Source organism: Thermobia domestica, chromosome 7 (genome assembly GCF_964235325.1).
Source record: "Thermobia domestica chromosome 7, izTheDome1.hap1.1, whole genome shotgun sequence".
Classification (NCBI taxonomy): Eukaryota; Metazoa; Arthropoda; class Insecta; order Zygentoma; family Lepismatidae; genus Thermobia; species Thermobia domestica.
The window spans coordinates 114,310,517-114,336,304 of NC_137460.1; the positions used below are offsets into that span (position 1 = coordinate 114,310,517).

Consider the following 25,788-nt stretch of genomic DNA (forward strand, 5'->3'; position numbering starts at 1 on the left):
AGAAAGCTCTGTCGCTTTTTCACCCACAAACTTCGAACATCGATATGTCACCTAAGACGTACGTCGAAGATCAAAAATAGTCCCGTCATCATCGACGACCTTCTGCCAACGTTCTGGAAGGCCATGGATTCCATCGCGGTAGAACAGGTGACAACCGGGTGGTGCAATGTCGGAGAGAATGGCGGATGCAGTGGTGTTTCCCATACAAGGCATAGAATGGTGTCCCGGGTCATCCTAGCCACGTAGGGCTTAGCGTTGTCCTGTAACAGGAGGACCCCTTTGCGATTCAAAAGTGCTGGCTCCAGAGTTTTGAGTTATTCTTGAATACAAACCAACTGCTGACAGTACACAGTTGAATTGATGCTCTGACCAGCTGGTAGCAGTTACCGATGCACGATGCCACGAGCATTCCACCAAACACACAGGAGGACCTTCTTGTGGTGCAGTGCTGGTTTCGGCTGTTTTTGAGCCGGTTCATGAGATGCTAACCAATAATGACGATGCCGTGGAGCATCGTACAGGTCCCACTTCTCATCATATGTGAACATCCTGTCCAAAAATGGCTTTTTCCTCAATCAAGCCTGCAAAGAAACACAGGTATCTGCTCGCGTTGCCTTCTGGTCCGGATCCAATCATGTGGTACCCATCGACCCAACTTGTAGTGCTTCCCAAGTTGATGGAGGTGTTGCCGAACGGTTTCTTTACTCACACTGAATCGTAGTCTCAGTTCCTTACATGTCTGGCCACTGTTCACCTTAATTGCTGCTTGAAGATCTTAATTTTGTACATGTGTTGGTCTTTTGGCACGTGGTGCGTCTTCCAGTGTTTCGTCACCGTCTTTAAACTTGTTAAACCGCCTTTGCACTATCCGCGTAATCACCCCACCCTCACCAAAGGTGCGTCTTCTGCTTTGCTACAGCGGCGTTTGACCCCAGTTTGAACTTGTACACCATACCCGCCCTTAGGGCTCTCTGTGGAGGTCCCATTTTCACTCTGTTCTTACGCAAGTTCATTGAGTAACTGAACCACCACAATCAGGTAATATATTGGGTATTTCCACACCAACAACTGATCTTCGCCTTATCTGCATTCGTATTCAACTCACGGTGTGAGGGCAAATTGAACACAGACCTCCACAAAAAGCGACAGAACTTTCTTTGTTACCTTTATAATATTAAAATTTCAAGAACTTCGACGAATAACTTTCAAATATGTTGCTGAAAGTCGAATAAATATGACGCTTACTATACGCTGGCTTTTGGCGTCCATGTACAAATATATATTTGAAGTTAATTTTGTTAGACATGTGCCTTTTAAAATCAATCTCATGTTATGACCTAGGAGAAAGAATCTTCACATTTTTGCTATCATGGCTCCTAAATGGTTAAACAATTTTCCATTCGAAAGTTTGTGCAGCTATCGGCTATAGTTCCGGAAAGTCGGAAATATAATAAAAGGGAAATTTTCCATATTATTTTGGTTAATTTATTTTTATGCTTTGATTACGGAAGTCAATCGATCACACATGAGATAGCCTATAGGCCTATTATTAGTAACTTTTTCTACTTGATGTTAATCACAATGAAAACTGTGATACTTGAGAAATGCACAAAGAGTAGTCTACCTCTATAATTACAAATGGAAGGGGTAGATTGGTGCAGAGAGGTGGGGGCATATTTGTCCGTACCAATCCACCCCACATGCATGCAACTCTATCCATCTCGACTCTGGAACTCACTAAAGAAATAATAAACACTTCTGACCAGAGTATATACACTTGTTTATTAGTTTTTAATAAACAAGTGTATATACTCTGGTCAGAAGTGTTTATTATTTCCCCACATGCATGTGTACTAATGTGCCCCAACTGAACTTCAGGATCATGAATTCCTATAACTGAATAATTACTCCATACAGGCAATTTAACATAAATGAAATTATTTGTAAAGAATTACACTTTCATGCGACATACATAAGTTTTTAAAAATCCAGTGCTTATTACAAATATAAGATTACAAAGACATAAGTGAAAACTTACTTTTGCTCTAAGAAATCAAGTTTTTTTTTCTGCACAGAGAAAAGAACGCTGAGTCCATCCAACAACTGTGCCTCACGATGTTCGTTTCTCACCAATATTGCCAACACCAAACTGTTGTCCATTAACCTCTTCGCAGTGGAAAAATATCTACCTCCTACATATGTGCCCCGTGTACCCATGTCCCCCTCTCCCCTATTGAGTATACAGGGTGTTTCAAAACAACACCGACAACGTTTGGGAGGTGATTTCTGACACCAAGATAAGACAAAAAGTATAGACCAACTTGGGTGCACAAATGCTTTCTTTCGGAGTTATAGGCTGCCGAAAACATGAAAAAATGAACTTCAAAGGTCCATAGCTCCAAAGCTATGGGATCTGCTGCAGTCGGGTCAAGACCACTTAGGAACTAGTATGTGCTCTATCCAAAAATCCATGTTTCAGAATGCTGCGGTATTTCCGTAACAATTTTCAAGAGGCAGCTTGGCTAAGGGCATATACAGTAATTTGAAGTACTCACAAACTACCTCTATAAAAATTGTTGCGGAAGTATCGCAGGATTCTGAAACATGGATTTTTGTTTAGGGCACATACTAGTTTCTAAGTGAAGTTTTGACCCAACTGCGGCAGGTCCCATAGCTTTGGAGCTATGGACCTTTGAAGTTCATTTTTCATGTTTTCTGCAGCCTATAACTCCGAAAGAAAGCATTTGTGCACCCAAGTTGGTCTATACTTTTTTCTTATCTTGGTGTCAGGAATCACTTCCCAAACGTTGTCGGTGTTGTTTTGAAACACCCTGCATAATGCGTAATTTGGAGACAATATATTATCTATGGGACATTTAGTTAATTAATGTACAGAGAAACAACAAGAACATATTTGCTGCTAAAAGATGTCAATACAATATCATTTAATACAATTGTACACCTGTGTAGGCGAAACGGAGTTATATCCACGACTTTAAACAACACCTTTATAGTAGCTAAATTTGTCTCTTAAATGTGGGTTAGTCTATTCCCTAAAGGCTATTCTATGAGGCTATGCAGTTCCTCGCACACTATTTTTTTTTTTTGGTAAAATCTGTTGCAGAATAGATGTGTCTTTTATAATTATCTGCATGTTACTTTTATTTATGAAATTAAGTTCTTTTATAACCTTTAAAAGATTTGAACAAATATTGAAAAATCAACATTTAAACGCTATCTTAGCTTGAGAAACAGAGTGCAAACATACTCAAATTTTGTCAAGAAGAACTCAAAATTTGTTAAATTTGTTAACAAAATTAAAATGTTGATTGTAACTCTGTCCGCATTACATTGTTTAAGTGAAAGAAAAAAGATGGGAAGAGATTGATTATGATTATGGTATTTTTTTCTATCTTGTCGGCCTGTAATTCGATAACTTAAAAAATACAACTACAGTAGGACGTCGACAATCCGAACGCGGGCACTTAAAAGCTTTTTACATTTTGTCTTAGCGCTATAAACAAACAGTAGGGTTGTCCTTCGGCGTTGTGTGAAGTCAGTGTTTTTACAAAAGCTCATTCATATTGTTTGTCATACATATTTTTATGTTTCTTTAGGCCTATACAAGTTAGGTTTTAAGAGAGGCGCTTAGAATCAAAAGCCGCCAATCCTTTTTTTTTTTTTAACCGACATTTAGTTATATATCGATTGTTACACGTTTGATCTAAAGGAATTCCATGGAACTAGCATTTTGTTTAAAACCTTAATATTTCATACTAAAAAAAATTAGTTCAAATATGGGACTTTGTACACATGTATTAAATATATAGAGATTCACTGCACGTTTTGCGAGATTACTCGAAACTAAGCGAAATGAATGTGGCGGATTGTGATACTAGGCGCCTCAAGCAGTGTTGCCAATTTGGGGGAAAAGTCGCTAAATCTAGGGGATTCGCATTCCAGGGTAGCGACAAAAAATAATTTTTCCGATTAGAGACTTTTTGGGTGATTTTGGAATGACGATTTGGCGACTTACTTAGAAATCTAGCGACTTTTATGCTAGGAACAACTTGTCATAAAATAGTACTATTAGCTCGAATCAGTTCAGGTATAAGTTTATTTTCCTTTTGCTTATTTGAATCAGTGCACGTATTGACGAGCTGGGAAAGTACATAACATTTATCTCTATATTCCCGCTTTGATTGCTGTTATCTCTTACCTTCTAACGGAGACCAACTCCAATGTCCTTTAGTTTACAGAGCTTCGGTTTAGAGGTACAGGTACAAATAATACATTACCGATACAATTAGATTATCTGTAGAAGCGTGAATAGAAGTAAAGTAAGATTTTTCCTAGACCTTTAATTTTGTTCGTCTTTCTAAACTTATTTTAAATATCATTCAAGCAAAATTGATCATAAAGTTAAAAATATATATAAGTGAAATTATTGTTAGTTATATATGAGTCTTTCATATACATTCTTGTAGCATAGATAGTACTAGGCCTATGGCTTGAATTGATTGTATCTCATACACATACACACACACACACACAAACACACACACACACACACACACACACACATCTATCTATCTATATGAAAGGCAAAATTCCACGAAATTTTTTTAGCGACTTTTCACACAAAATCGGAGTCATTTCATCTCCCATTTAGCGACTTTTTGTATCAATTTGTTGGCAACACTGGCCTCAAGTGTGAGTTACAAGAACAGTGTAATTTAGTGTACGAGCAGGTTCTTCAGAAACATTAAATGTAAATAACCTTACGTACGGAATTGTACAGTAATTACTGTATGTACTGTATAACCACTGTATCGATAAAAGAGCATACCGTACAGTATATTTAAGCGTATATGGTATTTTCTTGGTCATTTTCGAAAATCCGAACAATTTGAAAATCCGAACTACCTGTGGTTCCAATTAGTTCGGATTTTCGACTTTCTACTGTAATGTTGTTCTATAACTGAAAGATCCCCAAAATAACTCTGGTAGCGAGAATAGTTAAAAACTAAAACTTCGAACCAATCAATGAAAGGCCTTCAGTTCTTGTTTTCATTTAACCTATGCAAAAGTAAAAATAATTAAACCAAACTGCCTATAGCGACTTCGTCGATATCCTATCTGCTTTGTCTTACCTTGGTGGTAGAAGTTGTATTTCCAGGAAGACCATTAATATTGACGTTTGAGTTTGGAGCTCCATGAAGCAACAGGTTGCGCATCTGTTCCCTCATTCTAGTCATCATGTCTGGAATTAAAATATAAAGAGAAATGTTATACAGTAGGCTATCATCCATATCCCTCATATACAACATACATAACATACATGTTCAAGAAATGTGCCTTTTCCCTTTCAATAGGCTAACTGAAGGGAGTATAAGTTGGGTTCTACTTCTTGACTCAACATGTAAGGTTGTCATCCATCTGGTTTTTGCAAGACATGTCCTACCTTTTATTATTTTTTATCATGTCCGGCATTTTATATTACTCTTGAATTGACCATGAAATTCAAATGGCATATATGTGGGGACTTGAAACTTATTTGTATTCTCACAGGAATGCAACAAGGATACACCAAGTTTTTTTTCTTCTTTTTACGTGAGTGGGATAGCTGTGACAAAGCAAACCACTATGTGCGTAAATACTGACCTCAAAGACTCAAGAAAGATTTCATTTCTGGCACCAAGAACACATCTCGTAAACCAAAAGTGAACAGTCAAGATGTATTTTTGCCACCATAACATATCAAGCTTGGGTTGATGAATATTCTTGTTAAAGCATTAGATAGAGAAGGTATTGCTTTCATGCACCTTAAGGAGAAATTCCAAAATTTAAGTGAGGCAAAAATTAAAGAAGGGGTTTTTCTTGGAAATATAAAGGCTGAAAATTATGAAGCTATTGTTTGTAACATGGTACGCAGTTTTCAACTCATGGGATGCAACATGTCATTAAAATTACACTCTTTGCACTCACATCTTGACTTTTTCCCTCAAAACCTCTGCGCAGTAAGTGATGAACACACGAAGAACGGTTTCATCAGGACATTGCCATATTTAAAAAGCGTTACAGTGGAAAAATGGACTGAAAGTATGCTTGCTGAGTAATGCTGGCATATCATCAGAGAGACTAACAGAAGATGTCTACAAGCGTAATCAACCAAAGAAGGTATTTTAAAGGGCAAGTCAACAAAATTTAATGTTAGTATAATACACCTTGCCAGCCTACATTAGATAGTAAATATATGTAATTATGTACATTTCGTATAATATGTTGTGGACTGCCCAACAAAAATGTGATGGAAGATTGTGGTCTCCACCAATGAGTTCAGCACCTGTCATTTAGTCAAAATCACATAATTACATTTGAAGGATAGGAAAAAAATTTAAAGTTGTTGCACAGTGTAATCTTTGACTCACTACAATTAAACGAGATTAACACGTAACGAATAGATATTATTCAGTTTACTTGCAAAAGATTGTAACATAACGTTACTTCACACTACAATTAATCTTTTCAGAAACATGTAAACACGATCACAATGATTGACGACAATGAACGTAAGGGTGATTATTATTATTTACGACTATGTAATTGTGCTCATTTATTCACGTCTCATAAAAGATGCATTGTGCAGGTATCAACATAGTGATAAATAGATTGCACGGTTGCGGAGTGATTCTACACTTGTTTCTGGTGCGAAGGATTTCATACCAGGCCAGACTAAGTAAATTTGTGATTTACAGTACGTATTGTGTTGGTAGGTTTCCGTCGGGATCTTCTTTTTGTATTACTAACGTTATTCCACTATTCTTTCATACTTCATTAGCTTGATGATTATACTTACGTATCGAAATGAAATGAAATAAAGTAACATTTCTAACTTTACGTCCAACAGTTACGTTCCCCTTAGGCTAACGGAGTGAAAGTAAATTATTATGAAGGAATCAGTGAAATGTAAGAGTGGGGAAAAAAACTGAAGACCCCCGAGAAATCCACGGAAACGATTATATCTGACACAAATTTGCATGGCTTGGGATCGAGCCAGGGGCTTAGCGACCCCGAAAACTACAGATTTGATATCTATTTCGATCATTTTGGACTTTTATTTTTCACCCCTCCTCACCTCCCTGCCGATGGAGTTGAACTTGGAAATAAACGTCATTGAAAACATCATTATTCATCTCAGAGAACCCGAAAACTATGAATTCGACACCAATATCGGTCGTTTTTTTAAAAATTACTTGTTTCAAAAGAATATGTTTACATACCAAATTTTCTCTTCCTAACTTAAGAAGTTCATAAGATACGCTATCTTTGGCGTAAATTTTTAAACCATTTCTTGTCTTTGAACCCCCTACTCCCTTACGCCCCTACTCCCTTATATATATAAGATTAGTAGCGCATGCCCCTCACGCTACTGCTGACAGTATTTTCTCTCTCTTCCTCTTCCTACGTTCCACTCCTCTTCGATATGCAATGCAAGTGAGCTCAATAGTTTCGGTGATCTGGCAAAAACGATTCTTCTCTCTTAGGATTTGCATTTTGCGAAATCCCGTCTAATGTAGATCCTAAGATGCAAAAACAGCATACGTAGGCCTACAGGGTGTTACAAAACAACACCGACAACGATTGGGAAGTGATTCGTGACACCAATTTAAGACAAAAAGTATAGACCAACTTGGGTGCACAAATGCTTCCTTTCGGAGTTATAGGCTGCCGAAAACATGAAAAAATGAACATTAAAGGTCCATTGCTCCTAAACTATGGGACTTATCGTAGTCGAGTCAAGACTTCACTTAGAAACTAGTATGTGCTCTATCCAAATATCCATGTTTCAGAATCCTGCGGTACTTCCGCAACGGTTTTTATAGGGGTAGTTGGTGAATACTTCAAATTATATGCTCATAGCCAAACACCCTCTACAAAAATTGTTGCGTGAGTACCTTAGGATTCTGAAACGAATTTTTGGATAGAGCACATACCAGTTCTTAAGTGAAGTCTTGATCCGACTACGGTAGCTCCCATAGTTTCGGAGCTATGAACCTTCAATGTTCATTTTTTTTTCATGTTTTCGGCAGGCTAGGGAGCCGAAAGGAAGCATTTGTGCACCCAGGTTGGTCTATACTTTTTGTCTTATCTTGGTGTCAAAAATCATCTCCCAAACGTTGTTAGTATTGTTTTGAAACACCCTGTATATAAGCTTTCGAACCACCCCTTTCCTTAAGATTCACACCCGTATTTATCAATATCCCGTCTTATCTGCAGCCTATGATGCAAGGAGAAACTTTATACAAAATTTTAAGGTTTATAGTTTCAGAAATCTGATGAACGGAAACACAAATCAAATCCTTGTATCCCTTCCCTTAACATATCCAATTATCAAAACCTCGTATTTTTCACAGCTGACGGAAATACTGTGACATGCGTAGTGTAAAGTCACACTTCATAGGCAAGCAAGTGTGCATTACCAAGCGGACTGGCGTTCCGCCCCTCTGATTCATAGCTGATCCACGTATGTAAGTTACATATCACAAGATAGCATTTTAGAGACAAAAGAAATCGTCTTCATAAGTTGAGACCATTTGTGAAAGCACGTCTAGCCTGCTTGGCTACTTCACACATGGATATCCAAATATTATTTAGGCGAAGATCGAACAAAATGACTAGCGAAGTTTTTTTCTTGTGTCTCAATCAACTGCCCGCTCTTTCTCTCAATCTTTCATCTAATTGGTAGACGTATTTCATTCTTCTTTCTTCTCAGATTCATTGCTTTGAGAAGGAAGATATGAGAAGAGTCTTCCACTGCTCCAATGAAAAGAAAGAATGAAGAATATCCACCAATCAGAAGAAAGATAATCACTTCAAGAAAAGGAGGGGCAGTTAATTGAGACACATGAAGAAATTTACAACCTATTCTGTTCTATTTTTGCCTAAACAATGAAATCAGTAGCGAACCTTGAAGGAAGCGAACTTTGGTAGGAATTAAACTTTTATAGCTTCAAACTGAGGGAAGAACACTCACCTAATGTACTAAATCTTGTATACAGTAACTTTTCTTCCCTTAGTTCAATTTTTGTCGATTTGACTTCCGTAAGAGCCGCCACTGAATAAACAAACATTTGTAGACATTCACTGGTAAAGTAGTTAAGAAGACTAGATGTTTTTTGTCTTCCACATAGAGTGTCCCAGAAGTAGGTATACAGACCTACATATATAAAGCATACAGGACTGTATACCTACTTTTGGGCCACTCTGATTGGTACAAGTTTATCTGGGGAATATAGGCATAACAAGAGGAGACCAGGGTTGACCAGGTGCCCTATGGAACACTGTTGCCCCCCCCCCCCTTCCCAGGATGAAACTGAAACGTTCTTTCAGAAGAGACCAGGCCTCCCTATCAGAATATCCTATTTACGTCAATCCTCGCGAGTGCTAGAAGGCGGAATTAACAATACGACACCTCTGTATGTTCTTTATGGAATAATTGCAAGGGGACTAGCGACCGCTGTAGCGGGTGCTACGAAATTTGCAGATAAGTGCCCATTTTCATGTACAAAAGTTGAGATTTTATATTCTTTAAAATTATCAATATATTAGTTATTGTTTCTTGATATATGTACTTCTTTCCTTATTTTCTTAATTGTACAGTTCGTTGGTTCTTACCTTGCATTCCTTGGAATAATCCTGAGAAAGGGTTCGAGAAAAGTGGCGTATAGAACAAAGGTATTCTTTCGACAATAATTTCTCTATCATCATCGATATCATCAACACCATCAGGCTTCACTGGGCGTTGTGGGGTATCGGATTCGGCACCCACACTCTTTGGCTCCTCTTGGTCACGTGATTCGGCATCTGAAACTAAGCAAAATAGAAATACTCATTAGAATTGATTCATGATTTAGAAAATAAATATTTCACATAACCATAACAAGTAGAAATAATAATTATACCTGAAATCTATAATTTTAATAAATCAAGTTTTAAAATTCTGCGAAACTGGTAAGGAAAGGAGGGTCTTCTCAATCTATAAATCAGGGACGGATCCAGGACCGACTTCTGGGGGGGGGCGGTGGGTTGTCATACTGCTACTTTTAAGGGCTCCAAACTTTGGGATGAGTTCTATTTCTATATATAAAATAAGAAAGTATCCTCTTCTGGGGGGGGGGCGATCGCCCCTATTGTCCCCCCTGGATCCGCCCCTGCTATAAATAAAATATATATTAGTAAACCATGATTGAATTTGTAAGAATTGCAGCAGTTAAGGAACTCACAACATAAAAACTGATAAACAATTCCTGTTATAAGGAATATTCTGTGAGTTGTGTGTTCATATACAATGTGGCATTTGATTTAAAGAACACTCCTATACTGTGGAGTACAAAAGCAATGCCGAGCTACCACATTATCAAAAATAAAAAACCACATCCTCTTCTTGCTGATTAACAACAAACACTGTCTCACAATTCTTTGCTTCTATCCTATACTGCAAACAAGTGAACACTTGTCATTAATCGTAATATGGTAGACAATAAGTTTGTGTGGATTTTCTCGGAGCTATCTTATTTCAACTCACCATTTTACAAATTACTTTATTTTACATTAGTCAGTTATTATTATTATTATTATTATTATTATTATTATTATTATTATTATTATTATTATTATTATTATTATTATTATTATTATTGGCCACTTCTTTTGGGTTACAGGGAAGAGAATAATTGTTGAAAGTAGATGAGATTTACTTTGGGTTTATGGTGCATTCAGCACAGAAGCTACATGAGACAACGAAGATATGGGGGCAGGGAAGGGCCCACCAAGAATCGAACATAAGTCTTCCGCCCCAAAGCTGTGAACGTAAAGTATAGTTACAACGAAGCTCAGGAAAGTAAGATTTCATTTTGTTAGTGAACATTATTGATACCTTCATTTTTCGACTCCACTTATTACATTACACTTCATTTGCGAATTTCGGAATATAATATTAAAAACTAAAAAAAAAAAAAAAAAAAAAAAAAAAAAATGCCAATTTCACACTACGTAGATATAAAGATTTCAACTTCTGCATAAACATAGATTTTTCAGCCTAACTTACAGACTTCCAAACTAAGCTATGCGTAAATGTCGAACTTATAGAATGGTTAATGTCCACCTGTCTGTTTGTCGATAGCTTTGGTGTGGGAGATCCGGGTTCGATTCCCGGCGGGAGCTCATGTGGTTCGGATTCCACGTTAATCGGTAGGTCAACGTCTCATATAGCCTCGCTGCTGAAAAGGGACGTTAAACTCAAAATCAACTCAACTCTGTTTGTCGATAGGTATTCGAGCTAAAACAGTAAAGGATATCAAGAAGCTTTTTGTTTCCCCTAAGTCATCGATTTCAGTATTCCAAGAATGGGTTCTATTTCCTCTGTTAACCCTCTATTCAAACCAGTACCGTGCCGTGGAAAATCAGCGCCCGGAGCGAGAGTATACGACGGCGCCCTCATACATATATTCCAAGTAATTTTCCTTTCTTTTGCCCCTTTTTCTCTCGATTTTTTCGTCCCCTTACTTCGGCGCCCGGGGCCGTCGCCCCGCTTGCCCCTTACCCCTCACAGTACGGCCCTGATTCAAACTAGAAATGGTAGAAATCAACCGTTTCCGGTCTCAAGCTATTCATAGAAGAAAAACGGTAATAAATAACGACAAGTTGTTTCTTGAAATCGATTCAGCGTCTCAAGAAAACGTACCATAACCATCCTAACACCCTACTAAAACTGGAAATGGTTGACATTTACTAGTATTTCTGGTTTGAATCGTTTCAATACTGATTTTCATAGAACAAAGACACGGTGGCTCAGTGGTAGAGCGCTTACGTCTGGCGCATGGGGTCTCTGGTTCGATCCCCGGCTAAATAAGTTTGCAGTGGACAACATCATGTCTGTAGGTTTTCTCGGAGTACTCCCATTTCCTCCCGCATTCTAATACCACCAATTATTCCATCATCATTCACTTGCCTTAATCATCGTCTCCCTTATCCTAAAGGATATAATCGTGGAAAGTTAAACCGAAAGATTTCATTTCAATTCATTTACATAGAGCGCAGGCGGTAAGAGATCGAGAAGCGATTTTTTGTCAATCTATTTACCGTTCAAAGAGTAGGTTTCATCTCCCCATTAATCCTCTATTAAAACCAGTAATGGTAGAAATAAACCATTTCCGGTTTCAACGCTGATCGCCATAGGACTAAAACTATAATAACGATTTTTCCTCTTTTTTTATATATAAAAAAGGATAGATTCAATGTCTGAAGAAAGGATACTACTTCAACATTCATTACTCTACTGAAACCGAAAGAAATAAACTAGTATTTTTGGATTCAATGTTGCTCGCCATATGTACGAAATGTAATAGACACCGACAAGCGTTTTGTTTTTTTTTAATCGATTCAACATATTACGAAAATATATAATCTCCATGCATAACACTTTTATTAAAACCGGAAGGGATAGAAGTTTACAAATACTTCTGGTTTAAATATTGATTTCCATAGAGCAAAAACTATAAGAAATAACGAGAGGCTGTTTTCTAGAGTTGATTCAGCGTTCCAAGAATAAGTTTCATCTCCTCCATTAAATCTCTATTCAAACAGGCAGTGGTGGATCTAGCCCGGGTCGGGGGGGGGGGGGGGGTTACGCTCCCGTATTCTTTCAGTGACAAAAATAACATAAAATATTACTTACATACTAGTTGAAGCTGCGCTCTCTACACAGCACATCATTCGCATATGAGCATAAATCTCCTTCTCATTCCTCACAACATATATACATGTCCCTTTACAGACACAAGTGAAAGACGTCTTGATTTTAAAAAAAATCGGCAAGGGGTATCATAAAGGGGAGATTTTTTCGATTACTTTTTCTCAATATCTCGCACCGTTTGCAAGATTTGAGCCTACTTCCGGTTGGAGTTTCTAATTCATGTATGACCAGTATTTTCTTTCTTCTTGCATGCAATATGTAATAAGCAAATACATTACATATACAATTAATTATAATATCAGTTATATATGGTGTTCGTTGGGCAAAACACACAAAAAATAAAGATTTATCTTAGACTCGAGAAATGGTTATCCTTCCTTTTTCACTATTATTTGGCCATGGAACAAACGCCTGAGACATATACAACCGCAATATACAACATTGTGGTGTTGGAATGTATAACGCATAGGATATGATGCTTTAGTTGTTTTTTTTTTAATTTCAACGCTTCCAGTGTACTCTAAAAAAATGTAATAAAGAAATAATGGCCATGTTTTTTAATATTCAATTAGAACTGGACAATCTACGCAAAGTTTTCAATCGATCAGTGAAAACGTCATCTTTCCAGAGCCTGTAGTTTCCGAGATCTCATTATCGAAAGGATTGACCACAAACATATAAACATAGTTTAAAAGAACTCGGAAGATGGAAGCACAATTCACATGCATTGATTTTAGAGAAGGCTTATTAAAATACAAAGGCTTTGAACAATAATTTTATATCATAAACTTTATGAAAAATATATAGTTAACTAATTTACACTATTTAAAGTACAAATACTTAAAACGTTTGTCTCTGTAAACGTGAAATCACACACAGCCGTAAATGAAAGATTTGAAAGCCAGAGTTACAGGTTGGAGATCAGGCGCTTTTAATTGCTATTGTAGCATTTTAATAGATAGATATTTGAAACTTTATAGTAAACTATGATATACCTATCATAGTCTGGGTCCTACCTATCATAGTCTGGGTCCTGGATGTGCCCCTTCCCTAGTTTTTACCTTCTAGATCCGACACTACAAACAGGAAGTGGTAGAAACTTTCTATTTAATAGGTTCATCTCTCACTACGAGTATTCTTTATTGCACTCTGAACTTACTGATCTGTTCCAATGTTCAATTCTCGTAGTTTGGAAGTTAACTGTGAAACGAAACTCACTTTTTTTAACCATCACTGCACGATTCAAGATTGGCAGCAGGCAAATGGCAGCACTGAATTTATGTGCTTCAGCTATAATTCATAATAGCTGGAACTTAGTTTTAAAAAAATAACAACTTATAAGACCTAACGAGTTGAGTTGAATTTGAGTTTAACGTCCCGTTCAGCAACGAAGCTATATGAGACGTGGACCTACTGATTAACGTGGAATCCGAACCACATAAGCTCCCACCGGCAATCAAACCCGGATCTTCCACGCCAAAGGCGCGTACGCTAATCGCTTAGCCACGAAGGAGCTCTCTATAAGACCTAACGAGACTTTTAGCATGCTATTTTATTTTATGCTTTCATCACTCTCTCTCATAATTAGCACTAGCAGTAATTGACGTGTCTCAACAATACTGGTATGACGCATCAAATAATAATAATAAAATAAAATCATTGGTTTCGTTTCTACTTTAATGTGTTCAGTGCCAAGTATTGTCCAAGTAAGGGTCTAGTGCTGTCTGAAAACATTTCATCACTAACCTTGTAGAGTGACTCCCAAGGTCATGTAAGAACCAGTCTACAAGATTTTTACTTGGATTTAAAGATCTATGCAGTCTTCTACAAGTTACAGGCAAAGGGAGAAAAACAACTCTGGTTCACTGCAATTTAATGATGATGACAAATCCACTGACCTTGCGGTGCGCAATTCTTTTGTTCTCCGTAACTTACTTGTTTGTGTCATTCATTATAATTCAATTAATTCTAAGCACTGCTTGATCATAAGCAACATACTATTGTGTGTACAAAAAATAGTTCAAGGTAGGATCATTCAAGTTAACGTGTTTTGAGTTTCTATTCGTTCGATTAACACCAATTGAGTTCTTTCGAGGTTTAGTAAGCTATATGATTTCGTAAAACAATATTCAAAGTCTACCACACAAACCTCTACCAAATTCTGTGGGCCTCAAATCCAAAAGTACCTTTGATTAATTTTAAGGTTGAAAATATGAAACAATACAGAGTGGCCCAAAAGTAGGTATACAGTCCCGTACTGATCAACTCATTGCTTTTTATATCATTTCTTATTGTTATCCATCAGGTAGACTTACTTTCTTTATTACTTCTTCTTAGTATCTTTTACTTATGGGCTATCTTAAGCTCGGAACAACCGAAGCAAATAAACCTATGACCTAGAATGTTATATTTGATCAATGCAGGGGTGTATACCTACTTTTGGGCCACCCTGTATATTTATCTGGCAACATTACCTGCAAATTCTGTCTGCGTTATAGAAGCGATTTTGTTGATTCACCCTTTTCTTTTCTTTTACTTCTTTTTTCTTTTCTGGGGCCGCGGTGACTGTGGCTGAGCGTTCACCTATGGTGCATGGGGTCCCGGGTTCAAACCCTGCTTCCGCCAAGTGAACTTTGTGGTGGACAAACACCGTATGCGTGGGTTTTCTCGGGGTTCTCCCGTTTCCTCCGACTTTCTTCATTCCACCATTTCATTCATTCATCATCATCACCGTCTCCTTTAGCCTAACCGGCATAACCGTGGGACCTAAAACTCAAAAATTTCATTTTTTCCTTTTCTTTTCTTTTTCTTTTTTGATTTTTGAAAATATTGGAAAAATCAAAATGCAATACTAAAATTTTGGTTCCCTTATGGTTTAGTAGCTACGAAATAAAGTTGTTTTTTATTACATCTACTGTTTGCTAATGCATAATTTAATCAACTAAACAATAAGTCAAATTACACAATACAGTAGACCCATACTTCATGCTATCAGATTTGCAGACCGTGAAATTGAGTCGCTATACGACATTTGTCTCTTAGCAACATATGGATATTTTTCTATTTTATTATTATGTTTATTACAACTTGAATTTACCTATCAAACCATTATTAATATGTAACATTAAAACAAACCTAGAACTTCTGCTCCTTATTGACCACGATCACTGAGTCAGTGGTGGAAGTAGAAGGTAAAAGCTGGGGGACGGCTGCTAAAACCCAGATTATGATATATCATGAGTTTACTATGTCACTCAAAAAACTGAGGGTCTAGACTTCCCCGGCCCGGGCTAGATTTACCACTGCACTGAATCCGTTCCTGGAAATTAATGTGTTCAGCATTCGAGCCATTTTCTGGCGTCACTGTGTGTAAACACAATACAAGATGGAATGAGTTATCAGGGTGCAAGAATTTGAGATGGTTGTTGCCATGCCATGAGTTTTGTGGTTGTCTCTAATTCTAGCAGTCAATTAACAACGATTCCCATCCTGCAATGCAGATTCATGCTAGCTCATCAGCGTTGGAAAGAAGCTTTCTACCTGTTACAGTTTTTTTAAAAGGACATTTTCGCGACTCGACTTAAGTTAAAAGGAAAAAGGCTGCTCCGATTAAATGGAAACGCAAAGTAACTTTATGTGTACTCTAGCTAATCGGCTCTGTAATCCGCAATGACGACCAGGGCGTCATTTGGGGAGGAGGGGGGGAATTACCCCCTGACTGCGAAAAATACATGTTTTTCACTAAATTACAATCTTGCCCTTCTTAGCAAAATCTGAAATGACGTTACTAACAAGAGCAAAGCGTCCCTAGAAGCTGAATAAACAGAAAATTGCATTAAAATAACTAAAAGAATAATGATTTAATTAAGAATACTGCAGAATATTAAGAATAATGTATAAAACATTCAGAATCATGCATTGAGACACGCCGCTACTGCTACTAAAAACGGTTTTCTTTTATCTTTTTATAAGAGATGATTGACAAAATAGTTGACACTGGGAAACTATATGGAATGGAAATCGACATCGAAAAATCGAAAATTCTGAGAACATCCCGTGGAAACGCGCCCTTACGGGTCAAAGTAGGACAAAGAGAACTTGAAAAGGTCAGTAATTTCAGGTATCTGGGAAGTATTTTGACGAAAGACGCTTACTGTACCAAAGATACAGGCCAAAAATTGGCATGCTCAAAGAAGCATTCAACAAGAAAGATCACTCTTAACTAGCAGGCTCAATATTTAATTGGACTTAGGAAGAAGTTGGTCAAGTGCTATAGAAAGTATATGGAGCATTGGATTGTATGGTTCGGAGACTTGGACATTAAGGAAGTTAGAGAAGAAATATTTAGAGCTTCGAAATGTGGTGTTGGAGGAAAATGTAGAATTTTCTTCAAACTCAGTAAATGTTTGCAATTTAAAATCATTGAGAAATGGATATGAAGTGACGTATGTAACATCTATTGAAGGCGTGTCATTCTTACTCAGCCTTATTCAAGGAGAAATTATTCAGCAAAATCGAATGCATTTGCATGCCAGCGACCTTCAAAGAATTTTTCATCCTTGCATAGGTGACAAAATAGGTTTACTCTTGGAGTAAAATTCAGCTGAAGGAAAAATGCCACGTTAACTGAAGAAAGTATTTTGTAGTATAAATATTTAAAAACATCTTGACATAACCCGTTCAATAATATTCATATATTAAGTTTATATATTCATGTATTAGCATGATTTACAGTATTCCTCAACCAAAGGTTTTAAAGCAACTTGATAAATTAAATTTACAATCTTTTTAGCGCACGGTTTTATTTATTTATTTATTTATTTATTTTTAATTTAGCATCTCTTTTCAGTAGCGAAGCTTATGCAACGTGGACCTAACAGTATAAGATGAAATTCGAATCACCGCAATGCGTTTAAAGCAACTCCACCAACGAGGAAGGCACTTAGTACAGATTGTTTAACATCTTTATGTTATTAATCTTTCGTGGTATCGCCCAGATACCATTTTCGGAAGGTAACGGAGAAACGAATAAAATGAGCAATCATCTTTATTCCTTCATTTCTCTAACATAGCCAAACAATTTGGCCCAGACGGCACTGGTTTGAGTTTGTTTCTTTTAATTAAATCCTAGGACTTTCAACGGGGGTTCCTCGATCCGATAAGGTAGTCTTTGTGAAAAAAAAAATCCAATAAAATGTTATCGGCCAGTTGTTCTTATTTAGTTATTTGCTAATTACATTTACTTTGAAACTTTGCCAAAACAACTATTTCATAAGTAGCTTAGAAAATAGGATAGTAAGTTCCAGGACCCCCCTTTGGACTGCCTGGAACCATTTCATTTCAACACCATAACGAATTTAACTACTAGACTATTATCTGGCCAGAATATCAAAAGTAATTTCATCACCCATGTCTCTGAACTAAATACAATATGTATTTGATTACACTGCCGAACCAGGCATGAGTTTTGTACAATGCCGGCACATGGGTGCCAGTGGCGGTTCTAGTCCGGGGCTGGGAGGCCTGAGCCCCTGCTTTTTGAGTGACGAAAATAATTTAAGCTATTATTTATATGTTTTAGTAAACTTATGATATACTTATCATAGTCTGGGCTCTGGCTGCCCCCCCCCCCCCCAGTTTTTATCTTCTAGATCCACCACTGGATGTATACATTCTTGTCAGCTCGACAGTAACAAAGAATACTGCAGCTTCCTTTACAGAAAACAAAATAAGTCATTTTTTTTATGGTACAGGAGTACAGGGATGCTTATGGACTAACAAAATTTTAAGTCACTCTTTTACCTTTAATTATGTTATATAAAAAATTACTGAGTGGGTTCGAGGAGCCCTCCCCCCTGAAGTGACCTGTAACCTAAGATAACTTGGCATTCCTAGGGTTAATAAGTCTGTTAATTTTTTATGCGATACCATTCAGCAGTTAGCATGTATGGGAAACGAAGGCGCACAATACCTTTTCAGCTACTTTTCAGCTTGCTATTAGAAAACACAAGCATTACACTTTACAGAACAATGAGAGACAAAAAAATTCGTGCAAGAACAAAGTTAGAACAAAACAATATCTGAGCCTAATCAACAGTAATGAAGCATAACAATAATTCTGAGATTACACAACACAGAAAAGCTCAAAGAATGCTGCAGTGGCGCAAGGGGAGGGTTTCCAGGTTTTATTCCCTGTTCCATGAGAAAGCTATTACGCAAAAATAAACATTCATCATATTAAGATAAGTACCGCAGTATACAAACGCCTGAAATAATATTTAACTTTGGATTTTGATTTCCCCTCCCCTAAGATGAAATTCTGCTAACGTTCTGCAACGCTGGATGAAGAGGTGAACTACACATTGCGAATACTCCAGGTGTTTTGAGGACAACCCGCATAAAACGGCTGTAGGTGAATTTTACAGTACAACTTGTCGCTATAGTTAAATTAAAGGAGTAGGCTATAACAGTCAAAACATTTTGAGCAAGAACAAACGATAACTAATATTAAACATACAATGCTGTTTTCGTGTATGCTTCCTTTTCAGTTTGTATTAAATTTATGCTTGTTCTTTTTGCCTCAGTTATATCATATTGCGTAACATCAAAAATGGTAACGAAAAAAATGGAAAATTCATTATTCCGTAACAAGAGCAGGCCAATTATCTCCCATGTTAACATATCAGCACAGCATAAGTGGATTGCATGTTGTTCTCGTTGGAGAGAGCCACCGGAAATAAAAACAACGCAACACAGTTTTTCGTGAAGGACGTAAACACGCCCACTGTTAGTTACGGTACAGCACAGGACATAACAAAATACCAAAGTTTTTTTTTTTCTCAATTTTATTTTATTCCGTGCTTTCCGCGGAAGTACTTGTTTTCTCCTCATTGTTGATGTGAGCTTTCCTCTTTTCATGCACACAAACGTTTACTTCCATTAACAACGGCAAAAAGGAAAGGCATTGTTCCTTTTCTGTTCGGTAAACACTGTTTATCATATCTGGAAATAACAAATTGGAAGTTGTAACATTAAGTTTCAGATCAGCGTAATGATAATAATCATAAATCCCTTCTAGTGGTTTCCTTTTTAACCTTAAATTTCCCTTCATGAGAGAATAATGATTTTAGACTATATCCGAAATTGTTAGGGCTTTGTAGTAATTGTCCATCATTATGCTGCTGACATTCAAACTACATAAATTCTCACCAAGAATGGAAAGACCTCAATCAAAACTCTGTTCATTCCACAACGGGATAAAGTTCATTTCTGATCAATCTTTTAAGATCTCTATTTGAATAGGGTTGCTAACTGGCCAGTAGTAGGGATGCGCATGAGACAAGATATGTGGCTGTCTCGTCTCGAAAATGTGCTGTAAAAGTGATGTCTCGACTCGAATTTTGTCAGGAAAATTCTGTCTCGACTCGTCTCGTGCGCATCCCTACTGGCCAGTTTTTCACCAACCTGGCCGGAAATATTGGTTGTTTTTATTAAAACCGGTGACCGGTACAAACTTCTTACCAGATGTTTTATGACTTTTTTTTTTTCAAATCTGTATCTAGTTCGAAGCAATTTCATGTAGTTCGAAGCAGTCGTTCTTTCAGAAAAACTGTACCGGGGCGCACACTTAGTAATCTGGAGGCGCACTACTGGTACTATTCAATTTATTTTTATATTATAGATGAATTATTTTGGTCTCCTCCGGGGGACACTCTCAGAGCTCCGGGGGGCAGTGCCCCCCCCCCCCCAAAATCATGTCTGGAAGAAACACTGGTTCGAAATACAGGTTTAAAAAGTAACTTTCATTCTGTAAATCCAACTATCAACGATCAGGCCGGTATCCAGGGATCTAGGGGGCCGGTCCCCCCTAAATTTTTGCTGGCCCCCTCTAAAATTTTGACGGTAGGCTTGCAATATGGTGATGAACTATAATATGGTTGGATCGGACCCCCCCTAACTTCATCCTCCCTCCCCCCTACATTTTTGGGCTGGCTACCGGCCTGTCAACGATTAATGTATTTTGTTTATCTGTTTAGATAAAGAGATAACAGGGACTGTATCAGGGAAAATTTGAAATTTACTTGTAAGGAATTTTATACATTTATTGAGAGTGAAAAAAACTTCATTAAGCAACTTCCAGTAGTTGAAGTATAAGTTTAACGAATCAATTTCATTTTCCAAATCCAAAATTGTCACGTAAAGATTAATATTATTCTGTTCATCTGTTTCGGTATTTCTAAAGAAGTGGTGGATACTGGTAAATCCAATAAAATGATCAATGCCGATTTCAGTTTCTCATTTATAGCACAATGTTATCTATTAAGCTTCTTAGTGAATGTACTAAGGATATACAGAATACAGGTGCTAATGCACTTTTGTTCACGATAGTACGTTTCCTTAACATGGATGGGTACGAACAGATATACTTCACACTTAAAACTATATCACAGGGACTTTTAAGGAGATGCTGGTTTTTTTAGTTTCCCGAGTTGGCAACCCTTTATTTGAAACTCCTTTCAGAGCCTAAACTATTTATATCCAAATGTAAATAATTCTCAGAATGTTAAAAAAAAGGTTAATTTTTCCATGTACTTCTATGTTTAAGTGCACTGTATAAACTTTATGTGTACTTTTTATCACAACTTTGGACTTGATTCTCTTGTGCTCTGAACGCTCTAAATAGAAAAAGAAGACCGAGAATAAAAAGATTAGGTTTGGAAGATCCTCGACACAAGCAGCTGCGCATAACAGTATTTTACTTAGCGATGAGAGAAGTACTTTTAATTGACTTAATATCATTATCATCATAACTATTTCATCATTATTGGCAGGTCACTTGCTGCAACTGAGAAGCTTACAGAGACAGATCTAGCCCAGGGCCGCGAGGCCCTGGGCCCCAATTTTCTGAGGGACAAAATTAATGGAAGCTATTATTTATATTTTTTTGAAAGTTCATAGTAAACTAATGATATACTTATATCGTAGTCAGGGTCCCCCCTCCCCGTTTTTACCTTCCATGCTCTTTGTCTGCATGTATGATTTTTCTCTCTTGATACTGTTTACATCAACTGTAGCCTCCTTCAACCCCTCCCTCCTTTTCCTTCCAGCATACCCTCTAGCACATCACTCATGATAGTTTCCTAGCCAATGTCCCGATTAGTTTCTATTCCTCTTTTCAATGACATTTAAAGTTGTTCTTTTCTCCTCCACTATTTCTAACACTGTCTCATTTCTTTTCCGATCAATCCAACTAATTCTATTTTTTCTCCACACCCATATTTCGAAAGCTTCCAGTTTTTTTCTCATTGCATTTATGTAATGTCCATGTTTGTGTACCATATAGTACAACACTCCACATGAAGCATTTGATGAGTCTTTTTCTCAACTCTTTATTCAAGGACCAACAAAATAGACTTTTCTTCCTCCTAAATACTTCTTTCGCTATTCCTATCCTTACCTTTATTTCACGTTCGCACTTCATATCATCACTACCTAGGTATCAAATCTAAGGCTTTTTCTTTTTAACGCAATTACAGTGATTTATATTTTGGCATAAACAATTTTCTATCTCCAATAATTTTTATCTCATAACACTTTAATATGTGGAAGTTTTATTGGGTCACTGTGTATTTCATGTGCGTTCTAAGCTCTTGAAAAACTATCACCATGTCAAATTTGATCAAGATTGGATTACTTTCATCGATCACGTACGACATAGTGTATTAGCTTTGTAATTAACTTCGCATAAAATTGCTTGTTTGTATGTTAAGTAAAAAAAAAAAAAAAAAAAAAAAAAAAGAATTTTTTGAGTCGTTTTTCCTACCATAGTCGTACGTTCAAATTTCGATCTAATTTGTGAATGCACTTCTTGCTACCTTAGGCCGGTTTTTTCGATTAATCAACCTGTTATTAAACAGCATCCTGAATAAGAAACACACACAATATTAGGTCTACAAGGTAGACGTCTGCACGGGCTCGGGCCTACAAATCATATATCACTTCGAGCTCGGGCTGGGCTCGAGCAGTAAATTTTTATATATTTCCGGAGCTTTTTCGGGCCTAATTTTTAAAGTATACTGTGCAACGATATTTATTGGACCGTTCTTTCTAGAGAACTTTTAAAGCACAATTGCAAAATTAAACCTCTAATTGCTGTAAATAAAAATACAATTTCGTGTTAATTATTATTAAATTTCTGTAATTCGGGCTAATTTGATTATCACACGAGCTCGGGCCGGGCCCGGGTCTAAATGCTAAAACATATTTCGGACTCGGGTCGGGCCTCACATTATAAATTCACGGGCCGGGCTAAAAATTCAGGCCCGTGCAGACCTCTACTACTACGTAACAGTTTCATCATAGGGAAATCCAGTAGCGTACGCAGAAGTTCTTCAAGGGGGAACAAGTTCCTAAATTCATATACTTTCAGGTCTGTATACATATCTTAATATTAAGTGTTTATTCTTGCATAATATCTTAGGAGGATAGTAAAAACGATAGAGGAGGAAAGTAAAAACGTCAAACCCCTTATGCACGCCACTGTTTAAGTCAGCAGCGCTCTGGCCATTACTCGGAAACTTACATTAGAAATTGCGTTTAGTTACCAGTAACAATGTTCTCCTTGCCTCCAGAAATGCTACTTTACAGGAATAACTATGCAATCAGTCATTGGGAATTCGGAACAAACATTTACAGTCACTAAACTACAAATAGCCGCATTACTGTTATGTTTGTAATCTAATATTGCACTCATGACGAAATCGCATATTCCAGAATAAAAGAAAGCAGGACAGGGGATTACTCACTAAACCCATTCACCGTAGTGACAACATTAAATATAAATTCAGTGTTGCCATATATTGTGCAATGCGTAGTACAAAGACGTTAGATGTATCTCTCGTCCTCAATAACCTTAGTGCAGGCATTTCTCTTGCTGACTCACGTCGTGTTTGACACATTAATAGAAACGGTGTAATTATTGGCCTATGACTAAGAGATTTTAATAAACGCTCAAAAGAAGTGTGCAAAAATGTTACTTAGAATATTAGACGTTGTTATGAATGATGGATTAATGACACTGGTTGGACTTATCAATTGTCATTGTTGATTACGCATCTAATGGTTATCCGTTAACAACCAATGAAGTCCAAAAGATATCCATTAGCGACTATTGAAATCCAATGGACATCCATCAGCAATCAATGAAAGCCAATGAATATCCATTAACATCCATAGGGCCGCAGTGGCTTAGTGGTATAGCGTTCACCTCTATGGGCTCCTTGGTTCGATCCCAGCTCACGCCAAGTGAACTGTGTGATGGACAAACACCACGTGCGTGGGTTTTCTTGGGGTTCTCCCGTTTCCTCCCACTTTCTTCATTCCACCATTTCATTCATTCTCATGATCACCTTCTCCTTTAACCTAGCCGGCATATTCGTGGGCCGTAAAACTTAAAGACTTCAGTTCATTTCATTTCCATTAACATCCATTGAAATTTAATAGCTTTCAATAGCTTTTCATTAACAGGGTAAAGAAATTCAATGAATATCCATTAACCATCATTGAAATTCAATGGATAACCATCAACAATTAATGAAATCTAATGGATATCCATTAACAATCATTGAAATGCTAATGCATAGTCATTAACAACTATTGAAATACAATGAATATACATTAATAACCATTGAAATCCAATGGCTACTCATTAACATCCATTAGGTAAGTGTAAAGAGTTCTTTAACACACAATTTTCCTGAAAAATAGCTACTTTCAAAGTTAATTCTTTTTAGTATGTAGTGTGATGTGTGGAAAATTTCCACACGCATTGAAATAATAATGATAAACCTTCTATACAAAGATCTTACAGAGATAAAATTCTCTCATAGTATGACAGACAACACACAGGCGTCAACTGAGGGAGAACAATGCCTCCAAATTAACATCTGGCACTTGTCATTAGTCACAGGGAAAACACACGCGACCTTGGCAGTGAATAAGACAAGGTGATCAAAACTGTCATCAACGCATGCATCGATGAAGAGATAACGCCCATGAAAAAAAGGGGGGGATGATGAGGAAACGGGAGAGGACATTGCGAGCATGGGACAAATAATATTTAACTACACGAGCAAACAGTGAATTGACATTTTTGTTGGTCAACGAGCTTCTAAATAGTTCCTGTGAGAAACTTTCACAAGACCTTGAAAGAATGTTGTTGTCACTTTATTCATCTGTACCAGAACATTTACAGACCAGGTTATTTCAGATCGTTGCAAATTTTATGCTTTACTGACACTGTTTGTCCACAAGCCAGATGGTGGAATTCCTGAAACGTAATCCTGTTAAGTGTTCTATTGTTATTTTCAATTTATCTGTTCATAATATAACTTTCTCTACAAAGGGGTGCAGAAAGATTGACAGGAAATTTGTAAATTTATAAATTGGACCTCAACCTCATTTCACTCCAGTGATGGCAGCCTGTGGAGAAAATCCCATTTCGTGCGATTTATTTTTACATTAATTTGTATTTATACTTATATCCCAAATAAATCAAACCAACAAAATTCTTTAGATGCGGGAAACAAGACATAATGAGTCATTAATTCGCCTGAAATCACTATTAATTGTCAAATTTTAGTTCGAATTAATTATTTTTATTGGGAAAATGTATGCTGGTAAGTGGATCTCAACGAAACAAGCGCCAAGAAACAAATTATACTTTAATACTTAAGGAAAGAAAGCATATGATGGAAACAAATAAATCTTAACTAAAATATTAAAAGAGAAGCAATCAACTTCCAAATTATTCTACACAAAATGTATAGAGAACTAAGTTTCTTTGGTATTGTTACACTCGAAAGAAGATGACTAGTGTTCGTATATTTCTAAAGAAAAAAAAAAGAAAGAAAGAAAGGAAAAGAAAACAAATACACTTTCGACTTGAATAATACGAATCCAGTGAATACGAATCCAACGAAAGCGAATAATACGGTACTGTTCCATCAGAATTACACTGTACAGAGTGATAG

The 25,788-nt window shown here is 36.9% G+C and overlaps 1 protein-coding gene across 1 annotated transcript in view; it reads right to left on the reverse strand.

Moving 5' to 3' along the window:
• LOC145690364 (uncharacterized) overlaps positions 1 to 25,788 on the reverse strand; it is a 65,287-nt gene that overhangs the window by 30,103 nt on the left and 9,396 nt on the right. The window contains exons 2-3 of the mRNA XM_081765190.1: positions 9,679 to 9,873; positions 5,154 to 5,263 (exon numbers count right to left, since the gene is read on the reverse strand). Of these exons, the coding sequence (XP_081621316.1) occupies positions 5,154 to 5,263; positions 9,679 to 9,873 (305 nt within the window). The remainder of the gene's footprint in view (positions 1 to 5,153; positions 5,264 to 9,678; positions 9,874 to 25,788) is intronic.